A 14,114-nucleotide genomic window follows, 5' to 3' on the forward strand; every position below is an offset into this window, starting at 1 on the left:
ATTGTATAGATAACGAAAATGAACGAAACTTTTAATGAGTCAGAGCAAACATAACTAGCTATACAGCCTGATAATACCAGTGATGGTGTAGACCTAAATCACCATGTTGTTTGTGCAACAGTATCTTCTAAATCAAAGAGGAATTCGCAAAGCAAGAATATGTTAAGTAGCTAAGAGAAAACATTAAATGTAGCCAAAGATTATAGGGTCCCTTAAGAAACACTTGTCAACACTTTGGTTCCTACCCTGTCACAATAACTCCTCCCTGGCATTTTCATTTGTTGTCATGTCAAACACTGTAGTCAAAGTGCCCACTATTATATTCTAACTATAGAATTAGAATTTCCATCATTCCAACAGTCCACCCAAGTGTTTTGCTCTAAATTGCAAGTCAAGTCGCAGCTGTAACATTTGGTTAAAAATAAGGCCTACATTGTTCGCCCATAACAAATCAAATCAAATTGTATTTGTCACATACACGTGTTAAGCAGATGTTATTCCGGGTGTAGCGAAATGCTTGTGCTTCTATCTCCGACAATGCAGTAATATCTAACAATTTCACAACATATACCCAATACAAACAAATCTAAGTAAGGAATGGAATTTAAGAATATATACATATTTGGACAAGCAATGACAGAGCGGCATGGACTAAGATACAGTAGAATATTATAGAATACAGTATATACATATGAGATGAGTAATGCAAGATATGTAAACATTAAAGTGACTTGTGTTCCAGTTCTTAAAGTGGCCAGTGATTTCAATAGGCAGCAGCAGCCTCTAATGTGCTAGTGATGGATATTTAAGTCTGATGGCCTTGAGATAGAAGCTGTTTTTCATTCTCTCGGTCCCAGCTTTGATGTACTGACCTCGCCTTCTGGATGATTGCGGGGTGAACAGGCAGTGGCTCGGGTGGTTGATGTCCTTGATGATCTTCTTGGCCTTCCTGTGACATCGGGTGCTGTAGGTGTCCTGGAGGGTGGGTAGTTTGCCCCCGGTAATGCGTTCGGCAGACCGCACCACCCACTGGAGAGCCCTGCGGTTGCGGGCAGTGCAGTTGCCGTACCAGGCGGTGATACAGCCCGACAGGGTGCTCTCAATTGTGCATCTGTAAAAGTTTGTGAGGGTTTTCGGTGCCAAGCCAAATTTCTTCAGCCTCCTGAGGCTCTGTTGCACCTTCTTCACCACACTGTCTGCATGGGTGGACCATTTCAGTTTGTCAGTGATATGTACGCCAAGGAACTTGAAGCTTTTACCTTCTCCACTGCGGCCCCGTCAACATGGATATGGGGGTGCACCCTCTGCTGTTTCCTGAAGTCCACGATCATCTCCTTTGTTTGTTTTACGTTGAGTGAGAGGTTATTTTCCTGGCACCACACTCCGAGAGCCCTCACCTCCTCCCTGTAGGCGGTCTCGTCATTGTTGGTAATCAAGCCTACTACTGTTGTGTCGTCTGCAAACTTGATGATTGAGTTGGAGGCGTGTTTGGCCACACAGTCATGGGTGAACAGGGAGTACAGGAGGGGCTGAGCACGCACCCTTGTGGGGCACCAGTGTTGAGGATCAGCGAAGTGGAGATGTTGTTTCCTAGCTTCACCACTTGGGGGCGGCCCGTCAGGAAGTCCAGGACCCAGTTGCACAGGGCGGGGTTCAGACCCAGGGCCTTGAGCTTAATGATGAGCTTGGAGGGTACTATGGTGTTGAATGCTGAGCTGTAGTCAATGAACAGCATTCTTACATAGGTATTCCTCTTGTCCAGATGGAATAGGGAAGTGTGCAGTGTGATGGCGATTGCATCGTCTGTGGATCTATTGGGGCGGTAAGCAAACTGAAGTGGGTGTAGGGTGACAGGTAAGGTAGAGGTGATATGATCCTTGACTAGTCTCTCAAAGCACTTCATGGGCGATAGTCGTTCAGTTACCTTTGCTTTCTTGGGTACAGGAACAATGGTGGCCAACTTGAAGTATGTGGGGACGGTAGACTGAGATAGGGAGAGATTTAATATGTCCGTAAACACACCAGTCTTCTAGTCTGTGCATGCTCTGAGGACGCGGCTAGGGATGCCGTCTGGGCCGGCAGCCTTGCGGGGGTTAACATGCTTAAATGTCTTACTCACGTCGGCCACGGAGAAGAAGAGCCCACAGTTCTTGGTAGTGGTGGCACTGTGTTATCCTCAAAGCGGGTGAAGAAGGTGTTTAACTTGTCTGGAAGCGAGATGTGGCTGGTTTTCCTTTTGTAGTCCGTGATTGTCTGTAGACCCTGCTACATACAGTGGTGTGAAAAAGTGTTTGCCCCCTTCCTGACTTGTTATTGGTTTGCATGTTTGTCACACTGAAATGTTTCAGATCAAACAAATTTCAATATTAGTCAAAGATAACACAAGTAAACACAAAATGGAGTTTTGAAATGGTTGTTATTATTAAGGGAAAACAAAATCCAAACCTACATGGACCCATGTGAAAAAGTGTTTGCCCCCCCTGTTATAACACAACTCAACTGTGGTTTATCACACCTGAGTTCAATTCCTCTAGCCACACCCAGGCCTGATTACTGCCACACCTGTTCTCAATCAAGGAATCACTTAAATAGGACCTGCCTGACAAAGTGAAGTAGACCAAAAGATCCTCAAAAGCTAGACAACATGCTGAGATCCAAAGAAATTCAGGAACAAATGAGAAAGAAAGTAATTGAGTTCCATCGTCTGGAAAAGGTTATAAAGCAATTTATAAAGCTTTGGGACTCCAGCGAACCACAGTGAGAGCCATTATCCACAATTGGCGAAAACATGGAACAGTGGTGAACCTTCCCAGGAGTGGCCGGCCGACCAAAATTACCCCAAGAGCGCAGCGACGACTCATCCAAGCGGTCACAAAAGACCCCACAACCACATCCAAAGAGCTGCAGGCCTCACTTGCCTCAGTTAAGGTCAGTGTTCATGACTCCACCATAAGAGAGAGACTGGGCAAAAATGGCCTGCATGGCAGAGTTCCAAGACGAAAACCACTGCTGAGCAAAAATAACATTAAGGCTCGTCTAATTTTTGCCAGAAAACATCTTGATGATCCCCAAGACCTTTGGGAAAACACTCTGTGGACTGACGAGACAAAAGTTGAACTTTTTGGAAGGTGTGTGTCCCATTACATCTGGCGTAATAGTAACACCGCATTTCAGAAAAAGAACATCATACCAACAGTAAAATATGGTGGTGGTAGTGTGATGGTCTGGGCCTGTTCTGCTGCTTCAAGACCTGGAAGACTTGCTGTGATAAATGGAACCATGAATTCTGCTGTCTACCAAAAAATCCTGAAGGAGAATGTCCGGCCATCTGTTCATGACCTCAAGCTGAAGTGAACTTGGGTTCTGCAGCAGGACAATGATCCAAAAACACACCAGCAAGTCCACCTCTGAATGGCTGAAGAAAAACAAAATGAAGAATTTGAGTGGCCTAGTCAAAGTCCTGACCTGAATCCTATTGAGATGCTGTGGCATGACCTTAAAAAGGGCAGTTCATGCTCGAAAACCCTCCAATGTGGCTGAATTACAACAATTCTGCAAAGATGAGTGGGCCAAAATTCTTCCACAGCGCTGTAAAAGATTGCAAACGCTTGATTGCAGTTGTTGCTGCTAAGGGTGGCACAACCTGTTATTAGGTTGTAGGGGGCAATCACTTTTTCACACAGGGCCATGTGGGTTTGGATTTTGTTTTCCCTTAATAATAACAACCTTCATTTCAAAACTGCATTTTGTGTTTACTTGTGTTCTTTGACTAATATTTAAATTTGTTTGATCTGAAACATTTAAGTGTGACAAACATGCAAACAAATAAGAAATCAGGAAGGGGGCAAACACTTTCACACCACTGTACGTCTCGTGTCTGAGCCGTTGAATTGCGACTCCACTTTGTCTCTATACTGATGTTTTGCCAGTTTAATTGCCTTGCGGAGTGGCAATTAAAGTCACCTTGCCATGGTTAAATGCGGTGGTTCGCGCTTTCAGTTTTGCGCGAATGCTGCCATCTATCCACAGTTTCTGGTTAGGGTAGGTTTTAATAGTCCCTGTGGGCACAACATCTCCTATACACTTCCTGATAAACTCAGTCACCGTTTCAGTGTATTCGTCTACATTATTTTCGCAAGGTACCCGGAACATATCCCAGTCCGCGTGATCAAAACAATATTGAAGCGTGGATTCCAAGTGTGGATTCCAAATAGTCCTTAGCACGGGTACTTCATGTTTGAGTTTCTGTTTTCTTGAGGGAGGAGCAAAATGGGGTCGTGGTCAGATTTGCCGAAAGGAGGGCCTTATAACCATCCCGGAAGTTCGAATAGCAATGGTCGAGGATTTTAGCAGCCCGTGTACAACAGTCGATATGTTGATAGAACTTCGGCAGTCTAGTCCTCAAATTTGCTTGGTTAAAATCCCCGGCTACAATAAATGCAGCCACAAGATATGTGGTTTCCAGTTTGCATAAAGTCCAGTGAAGTTCTTTGAGGGCCGTCGTGGTATCGGTATACACGGCCGTGAATATAACCGAATAAAATTATCTTGGGAGATAATACGGTCAGTATTTGATTGTGAGGTATTCTAGGTCGGGTGAACAAAAGGACTTGAGTTCCTGTATGTTACTACAATTACACCATGAGTCATTAATCATGAAACACACACCTCCGCCCTTCTGCTTCCCGGAGAGATATTTATTTCTGTCTGCACGATGAACTGAGAACCCATCTGGCTGGACCGATTTCGACAGAATATCCCCAGAGAGCCATGTTTCCGTGAAACAAAGTATGTTACAGGCCCTGATGTCTCTCTGGAAAGAAATCCTTGCCCTGAGCTCGTTGACTTTGTTATCCAAAGACTGAACATTAGCGAGTAGTATACTTGGAAGTGGTGGGTGGTGTGCGCACCTCCTAAGTCGAACCAGCAGGCCGCTCCGAGTGCCTCTCCTCCACCAGCGATGTTTTGGGTCAGCCGCTGGAATCAGTTCAATTGCCCTGGGGAGAGCAAACAAAGGATCTACTTCGGGAAAGTTGTATTCCTGGTCGTAATGCTGGTGAGTTACCGCCGCTCTGATATCCAATAGATTTTCCCGGTATGTAATGATGCAAAACACTTTGAGCCAATAATGTAAAAAATAATAATAAATAAAAAAAATACCACAAAGTTTCCTAAGAGCTAGTCATCTTCGTCGGCGCCAGGTTTCAATATCGTGCAGCCCTACGTGGCACTGTGGAAATGATCTCAAATGAGTGCAGGAAATGCAGAAATTAATTTCTGGTTTAATTGAACAGTATAAAACAAATCAGAATGGAGAAAGACCCATTAAAATCACTTAGAATGTATGTGTTGCTACCCTTGGGTCACAATACTCATAAAGCAAATGTAGAACTTGTATTATTCAAAAACATGAAATACCGTCAAATACCATCAGATTTGTTTTGTTTATACCATGATCTGATCTTATGGCCATATCGCCGAGCCCTACTTCTACCATGGGGGCAAATATCTAGGACTATTTCCATTTTCGTTCAAATCAAAAGGGGTGTAACCAAAAAGTGATTTAAATCATATAGAACGACCCAGAGAGGAAGGGAAGCATGTGCGTCTGTGCAGTTTTAATTGGGCCATAGCACAGTGAACTTTAGACTATAGGTTGGGTTCAACCCGTGGGTATACTCACTCCTCTCCTCATACACAGTACATCACACCTGGTTTTGTAAACACTGTGCCAGTGGTTTCTGCCTTTGAAGTATCTTAATCGTTCAGGTTTTTCCATGAGAAGGGAAAAAAAGCAACAAATACACACCAGAAAACTGGAAAAACACAATTGGGTCTGAAAATAATTCAGAGTTTCCTCTGTTCCTCTAATCTCAAAGGTTGTGATTTCAACCAGCTGTCTGCGGTACTCCCAGCTGGGGCAATTAGTTGACTGTAGGGTTTTAAAAACACACACAAAACCAAAAGCCAGTGGTTGAATGGGCTAACTGGCATAGAGAGAAGTAAAACTCTGAGGAACCAGCAAACCTGTGGTGCTTCTGTGTTCCACAATTCACCCAATGATATATGATGCATATGGTTCCACCTCCAGACTGGTTTGGTGGCTTTAGCAAAGGAGCGAATGGGGGCAAGTGTGTCAGTCGGGCCACTCCCTGCTGAGCCTACCAGTGGTCAGGCTTCCTCTCGACACTGTCCTGACCTCTGGGGTCTGGAGGGGTGAAACACTTTGGCCTTTAACTTTCAACATCCTACTGAGGAACCATGACAAGTCCAGGCAGGAGTCTGGTAAATTAGCCCATTGCCCTTGTTCTTAACCCATTTTTTCCCCCCTCCTTTTTTAATCAAAGTTTATTTGGGGATTTTCAAGTAATTTTCTTCTCTTGATCGCCTTTTTCCTCCCTTGTTGAGTGGGGTTGATTTATTTTTCCTGCTTCTCCCACCTGGCTTGCTGGTCCATGTTCCTCTTATGTGAGGGGGCGGGAGGAAAAAAAGGTAAAAGATTTTCAGGAATGGAGCATTCTGGGAGGAGAGTTTGAACAAAGGGTTTGTTTCAGGTGTGTTCCGAGCAAGGTTAAGTTCAGAGGGAGGCACTGCCCCTTGGTTTGAGATGGGTGAGCGATGGATTGAGGTGGAGGGAGGGGGATGTTTGCTTGAGGGCATGAAACAGGAGGGCGTGTTCTTGGCCTCGGCAGACTAGGCTTGTACTATCAAAACAACCAGCAATGGCGTTGTTTTAGTGAGCCAAATGTCACCCTTCAGCTCTTCCTCCAGTCAGGATTCCAGGAAAGAGACTACTGTGTGTGTGTTTCCACATAAGCGACAGCAGAATATCCTGACGTGATCAAGAATATGCCAAACCAAGGTGTACAATACCTGCAACCCAAAAACATGAGCGACAACAACTGCTTCTACAGAAAACCACAATAGCAGATCATTTAGATGTATGAATAAAGCTGTGATTGCTCGGACTGATTTCAAGTGTGTCTGACTAGAACAGATTATTCATCATGAGCTGAAGTCGTCAGAGAAGCCAGACATTAACCATCTGAGGGGGTCTGAACAATACCAAGTAATAACAGCAGAAATACCAACAGGCTCTGCTTTCATCTCTCCAACTCAATCATCTGACAGGATAAATCCCAAACCCAGTGCGCCTATGAAAACACACTGCAGATCCTTATATATTGATTTGCATAGTCATCAGGAATAAACATACATTTAGGCCTAACCAGAGAAATAGATGTTGCTTTACATTTAAGTCATTTAGCAGACGCGCTTCTCCAGAGCGGCTTTATGCACGTTATGGTCTGTAGCCTACAGCAGTAATCAGCCATACGGAGTCCCGTGTAGCTCAGTTGGTAGAGCATGGCGCTTGCAATGCCAGGGTTGTGGGTTCTATTCCCACGGGGGACCAGTATGAAAAATGTATGCACTCACTAACTGTAAGTCGCTCTGGATAAGAGCGTCTGCTAAATGACTAAAATGTAAAATGTGGTTGTTTCCGGGCAACTCTGCTTCTATATTGATTGGTTAGATGCTAAATTAGGACATAGAAGGATCTAGAATATAGGCTAAGGAAATTGCCATATGCTCCCAGTGGCTAGGTGCTAGGATAGCCTAAATCAAGGCCATAAATGTCTACACATACCTTTGTAATAACTTACAATAGGGCTAGTTCTTAGTCCACAACATGGTGTTAAATAATGCAACATTTCTTAATTAAAATACAACCAGTCAAGCATAATAATTTCATACTTTTGGTTGGCACTGGCAGCATCTAACATTTGCAACAATACGAACCAATTTTCTTGGAGTGGAATGCCCTGGAAAACTGATTAAAGTGGGGCACCGTGCCCCTAAAATAAGGTTATCATTGCTGGGAAGGACAAAAGCTGAGTGGGTGGCTTGAATCCATGCTGTTTTCCATTCATGTTGTTAGTTGACCTTCTCTGGGTCAACCAACGGCCTCCAAATTCATAAACTAGATAGTTGTTCTGTTAGCCTCCTCCTAGGGTTGTGCCAATACCACACACACACACACACACACACACACACACACACACACACACCTGGAAGAGCTCTGATAGGATTCCACCCAGATCTAGAGGGTCAATGGAGGGGGGGATGGGTCTTGCTTTGTCAATTGTGTGGCTTATCAAAACAAATAAAAGGAGTGAAAACAGGCAGTGAGAGGACTCACACATTCAGCAGCACATTCTCCCAGTATTACACCATATCAAACAGGCTAGGGAGGGGCCATGTAATCTGAGTGAACAGCTCTCCATTAAAATTGGGTATAACATGCAGCCAGGCCTGAGCTAGCCAAGCCATCGGTCCGACACATCAGCAGGCGAGGCGCTCATCACCCTCTATTCAGAAAATGTCTCGGACTCCAACACGTTGGCTGCAATGGGGACAGGGGCGTGGGGGAGGTCACCCTGTCTGGCTAATATGTGCAATCAGTAGGCTTTTTTCTCTCTACACTCCACAGTCAGGGCTAGTCCCGCTTATGTGTATTTAACCTCCCGAAACCATTTCCCAAAAAGCACATGTCAGCCAGACCCTGATCTCTCTTGAAATTCAGTCAATGGATTTGCAAACTGCAGAGGCACCAGTACAGCAGCAGAGCACAACAGTCAAGGCCTCACTTGCTCAGCTACACCAAGAGTGTACTGTAGTGTTGAGTACCCACCCATTATGACAGCAAACAATCATCAGGAAAATAAGCTCCCCCTCCCCACAAGATAAACATTGGTGAGATTATTTGATCTTGGAGCAAGTTATCACATCAGACAATGACAGCATTGAAGTGCTGAGATCACATATGATGCAAGGATAGGCAACATAACACATTATATCATGGAAAACTTCAGATCGTGTAACACACTAACAGGGGGTTGAGCAGGTTAGTGTGCAATTAAAGGGATTCACATAAACAGCTCCTGGTTGATTAAGGGATGGGACAAAATTACACTGACGTTAGACAGTATACAAACACATAGGAGAGTTGAGATCATGGCATGGCAAAACCTTGATGTGTTGATACTGAATACAATGATTATATTGTTCATTGTTATTTTTTTCTAGAGGGCTTGTGTATATCGCTAAGTCCAGAATGTAGGCTAAATTGACATTTTACAATTATTTAGCAAACTAGCTTCAAACTAGCTTGGTCGGTTTCTGCTAAAGAAAGGAAATTATTTTGATCAAACAATTAGTGGAAAACGTGGCGCCTGCAACTGCCAGTGGCTGCGCCATTATGTAAACCTCGCCATAAATTACTCAATTGGAAATGTATCCAAAATGATTACAATGTAATCTATGCGACAACGCATTTTCTAGGTTAACGTTGAAGGATTGCGAAAATGGTTCCTCTCTCACACGATTGCGATCATTCGATAGAATTGCCTGGGTGTGTACATTATGCACGATTAAGTTTAGAATGCGGCGGCGCGGAGAGATGCATTATATCGTGGGCAATACAGCAAGCTTGCAAACTACATTTTTAGACGGTCTAAATACATTATATCAGTATGCCAGTAGACTGACTTGGGGTAATTTAGAAACTCAATCAAGAGCTTCATTGACACACATGACATTGACACAATTGTAGCTGGTACAGTTAAATGCTATTATCAATGTTTTATGATTACGTCTCGCCAGCTGTATTTTTCCCCCTCACGCTCCCATAATTTAAGAATATCATGGCTCATCTTGACTGGCTAGTAATGTTGTAACCTTGGCAGAACGTTCAGCTACAGCTAACGCAGTAAAAGAAGAAAAACAAACCTACCTACACTGTCTGTAGCTAGAACTTGGATTTCAAAGGAAGGTATACCCAGCTATGCAACATAAAAATCACACAAAAACTAGTTGTGCATTACAATGAATGCGAAAATGACCGGTGTGCAGGTTACCGAACAAGTTAAAGGCTAAATGATGTTGCAACGTTTCAAAGTTCCTTTTTTTTTTTTACTACGGAATTAAAAGTAACAAAGAAAAAAGGAGGAACCTACCACGTGATGAGGAGCCGAGTCCGGTGAAATTTTTAGAAACAAATCCCGCACTTTGATAGTAATTTCATAAAGGGAACAAAATATGTGGAAAAACAAATAATTCGAGAATGCCTCTTCACAAAATCCGTCTCGTGTGCTCCAAATTCGGTAACCCCGTGTTACTCCCGGAATCACGAAATGGGCGAAACAACGAGTAGCTGAGGAACCGAGTCAGCTTGCTCTCTTCTCTCTGTGCAATTATTGATGCTCAATCTAGTTTATTTCAAAGGCGGTTGTATTCGTATTCAATTCGAATTGGTCTTGTCATATTTCCCAACACCTTTTATCGACGATTATTTATGTATATTCCCCGTTAATCCGTTTTTATTGTTGCCGTTTTAGGGAGCGCGTCACATAGAAAATGGCGGCTCGCTCCTCTCCCTCGGATTTCAAGTCTGACAAACAGAATCGGAGAGCAAAACCGCGGCGAGAGACATTCCACATACTCGCCACTAGAGGAACTTCAGCCTGTCTCCACTAGAGGGAGCCAAAGTCAAGCGTTCCATTTTCTACATGACTGAAACTGGGTTGCTGTCTCTTCCGTCATGGATCAATTAAATCGTGACTTGCAGTTATTACGTTTCACGCAGTAGCCGGAATGGATCCAGTTTCATTTTAACCCCGAATCAAAACGTGGTTCTGAAGGATTGGAGAAAGTGAATGGCTATGGGATCATAACAGGACACAGGTTAGTGTTTCCCATGGGGGCCAGTATGAAAAAAATTAAATAATAATAATAATAATGATGTATGCACTCACTAGCTGTAAGTCGCTCTGGATAAGAGTGTCTGCTAAATGACTAAAATGTAATGTTAGTTATAAATATCTATGACACTACCCTGCAATGTTATGATAGCATGTGCACCAAAGCATTACCCTATGGGAAACACTCTTTTCACACCAATTCGATACTGAAGTTACTTTTTCATAGTAGGTAAGGATAATTTAAGCAGCAGGTTAGGATAATTAAAGTTGCAGATTAGGAGACTGAGGTTAAGGTTAGGAAAAGGGTTAGGGAAAATGGTCTCCTAACCTGCTACGAAAATCACCTTGTAAAGAGTGTGCCCCATTCCCCCCTAGAGGAAATATATGGGTGTTGTAAAACGTTTACTCCAAAAATTCAGTTAGGTCCCTCTTTGTTTCGTTCTGTTTGCTTCCATTTGGTTCTTAAACAGTAAACGGTTTCCGTTGCAAGACATAATATAATAATAATAATATGCCATTTAGAAGACGCTTTTATCCAAAGCGACTTACATGTGTGCATACATTTTTACGTATGGGTGGTCCCGGGGATCGAACCCATTACCCTGGCGTTACAAGTGCCATGCTCTACCAATTGAGCTTCAGAGGACCACAATGAATACATAATGAATACACCCCTGAACTGTGTCCCTGCTTTCTCAACAAAGCCCAAAAACATAGATAGGCTATGTGTGTAACTGTAACCAACAGAGAGCAATAGTAATGGTGTCTTTTTGTAGGCACTAACTCCGCCATGGTTAGTTGGACAAAGCCTATGGGAAAATGAATTTAGTTTTGTAGGGTTTTTGGATAAATGCAGAAAATGAGGTCTGTGGTAAACACAGGCTTAGGAGATCTTATACGTTTTGTTCTATGAGAATCTTTATCAACTTTTTGTGAATTTTAAATCATTTATGTAATTTAAAAAATCACATAAAGCACATAAAAGGCTTAAAAATTAATAACGGTAATGTTAACTGACTGATATTATCTCATAGAACAAAACTTATAAGATCTCCTAAGCCTGTGTCAACCTCAGACCTTATTTTCAGCATTTATCCCAAAACCGTATACTTTCCCCATAGGAATGGCTGAATGAACCAGAGGTAACTCATTTACGGTTTTTAAGACTACAAGCTGGCGAGCTCTATACAGGCAAAGGATGGTCCTGTGACCTCTTGGAGAATCAAATTGGAGTCCTTCACTATATTCCTTACAAATCCAGTTCCTTTCATTAGGCAAACACAAAACTGCTTGCGGTTTCAGACAACAATCAACATATATATATGGATGTCATATCCCCTGCCTTATGATCCCCGCCATTGATATTCCACTTGTTTTGTATTCTGCTGCACTCTACTAATTTGCCATTCCGCCATCTAGTGGTCTTTAGTAGAGTTAACACCCCCTATATTGGATAAACCACTCCTCCACCTGTCAGCATCTGACTCCCACACCATATTTCTGAAACAGTCTTTAGGTTGCTATGCCAGACAGTGACACAATATTATAGTGATACATAATTTCAGATTATAGTGAAATATCCCATAGTCATTTATGGAACAATGTACTTTGGCAATCTGTCCAAAGTTATTAAACCAAGCACAGTGCATGTAATAGCTCTATGCATGGTGATGTTACATTATCAATACTGTATCATGAAACACATGTGTTGTGTATACATACCTTGCAATCCCAAAGCTCTCCTCCCACCAAATCCATCCTTAGCGGAAAAATATCCAGTTGTCTTCCAGGTACAGTGCATTCGGAAAGTATTCAGACCCCTTAACTTTTTCCACATTTTGTTACGTTACAGCCTTATTCTAAAATGGATTAAATAGTCCCCCCCCCCCCCCCATCAATCTACACACAATACCGCATAATGACAAAGCAAAAACAGGTTTTTAGATACCCAATTACTTTTTGTAATACATTTGGAAACATTTCTAAAAACCTGTTTTCGCTTTGTCTTTATGTGGTAGTGTGTGTATAGATTGATGAGGGAAAAAAATAATTTAATACATTTTAGAATAAAGCTGTAATGTAACAAAATGTGGAAAAGTGTAGGGGTCTGAATACTTTCCGAATGCACTTCCACAACGTAATCCCTCCAGTTCTTTGTCCAAGGGACCTGTACATACAAACAAATGGCATTATAAATCAATCATATATAATACATAATAATATACCTATAAATCATAAGACTGACATAGGCCTACTTGGTATGGCCACTACAAAGAATGTCTAAAAACACTATTTGTATTGAACATTATGTGATTTATTTTTCCATTTATAGAGAAGTGTTGTTCTGAGTCTATATGACAGTCATAAAATATTTATAGAATGACCTTGTGCCTTATTCAAAAATTATTCTGCAAATTATCTTGTTGAATTTTGGTGATGATTTACGTGCAGCTACAGTAACACTATACTAGGGCACAATCTTCCACAGTCTTCTAAATTAAGAATAAAGTGTATTCATTTGAGACTCAATACTCTTGTTACCTTGACTGATTTTATCGTTGAAACGGGCTGTAGCCCATAATCAACTATGTTGGCTAGATAATAGCTAGCGAACTGGCTAACGAACTCCACGGCCCTCGTCTAAGTAAGTTAGCTACCGAGCAGCTAGCATAGCTTGCTAGCAATCCCTGCGCTAAAATCTATTACTACTTTATAAACGTAGCTAACCATACAAAATATCACGCACTGTGACTTACTGTGGGAAATCCTAATGTAAATATTTCACAATGTTATCACAATTATTCTTTACTATATAGTGTATATAATTTTGCAAGTGTGTGTGCCTACTGTACGACACCCAACGAACGATAGCTAACGTTAGCTAGAAACACTATTTGGCCTGTTGACTGCAACCCCACAGTAACGTTAGCAGTTTTACCTTAACATTTCAAATTGAATCATCAAATAAATCAATAACATACAAGATAACACACATCAATCCCATCTCTATTCATTTTATCCTCTAACATAATCCGTTTAGTAAAATTACCTGAGATAAACTCAGTTTTAATATGACAGAGTGAAGAATTCATGTTCACTTACCTGCACAACTCAACCAGTCTTGAACCGGAATTACCCGCCTGCCTAGCTCTGTGATTCGTCAATTTGGTTATGCAGGGATGGCAATTGGCTTATTTATCTGCTAGTCTGCACGGATGGGGCGTCCAGTTGAAAGTGAATAATATGGAAGTTTACCAGTTGTTGTCATTAATATACAAGCTCAATAACAGTGCAATACTTTAAAATAAAATAATTTGGTTAGACTAAAGAGTTGGCCAATTGCTCTTCAACGTC

General features: G+C 42.1%; 1 protein-coding gene across 1 annotated transcript in view; it reads right to left on the bottom strand.

The window, feature by feature from the left end:
• The window catches only part of LOC311103297 (KAT8 regulatory NSL complex subunit 1-like), an 87,874-nt gene extending 75,341 nt beyond the window's left edge, over positions 1-12,533 (bottom strand). The window contains 1 exon segment of the mRNA XM_084144832.1: positions 12,483-12,533. Coding sequence (XP_084000958.1) covers positions 12,483-12,518 — 36 coding nt within the window. The 5' untranslated portion in view covers positions 12,519-12,533.
• Between the last annotated feature and the right edge of the window lie 1,581 nt (positions 12,534-14,114).

Source organism: Coregonus lavaretus (genome assembly GCF_964263955.1).
Source record: "Coregonus lavaretus genome assembly, chromosome: 28".
NCBI lineage: Eukaryota > Metazoa > Chordata > Actinopteri > Salmoniformes > Salmonidae > Coregonus > Coregonus lavaretus.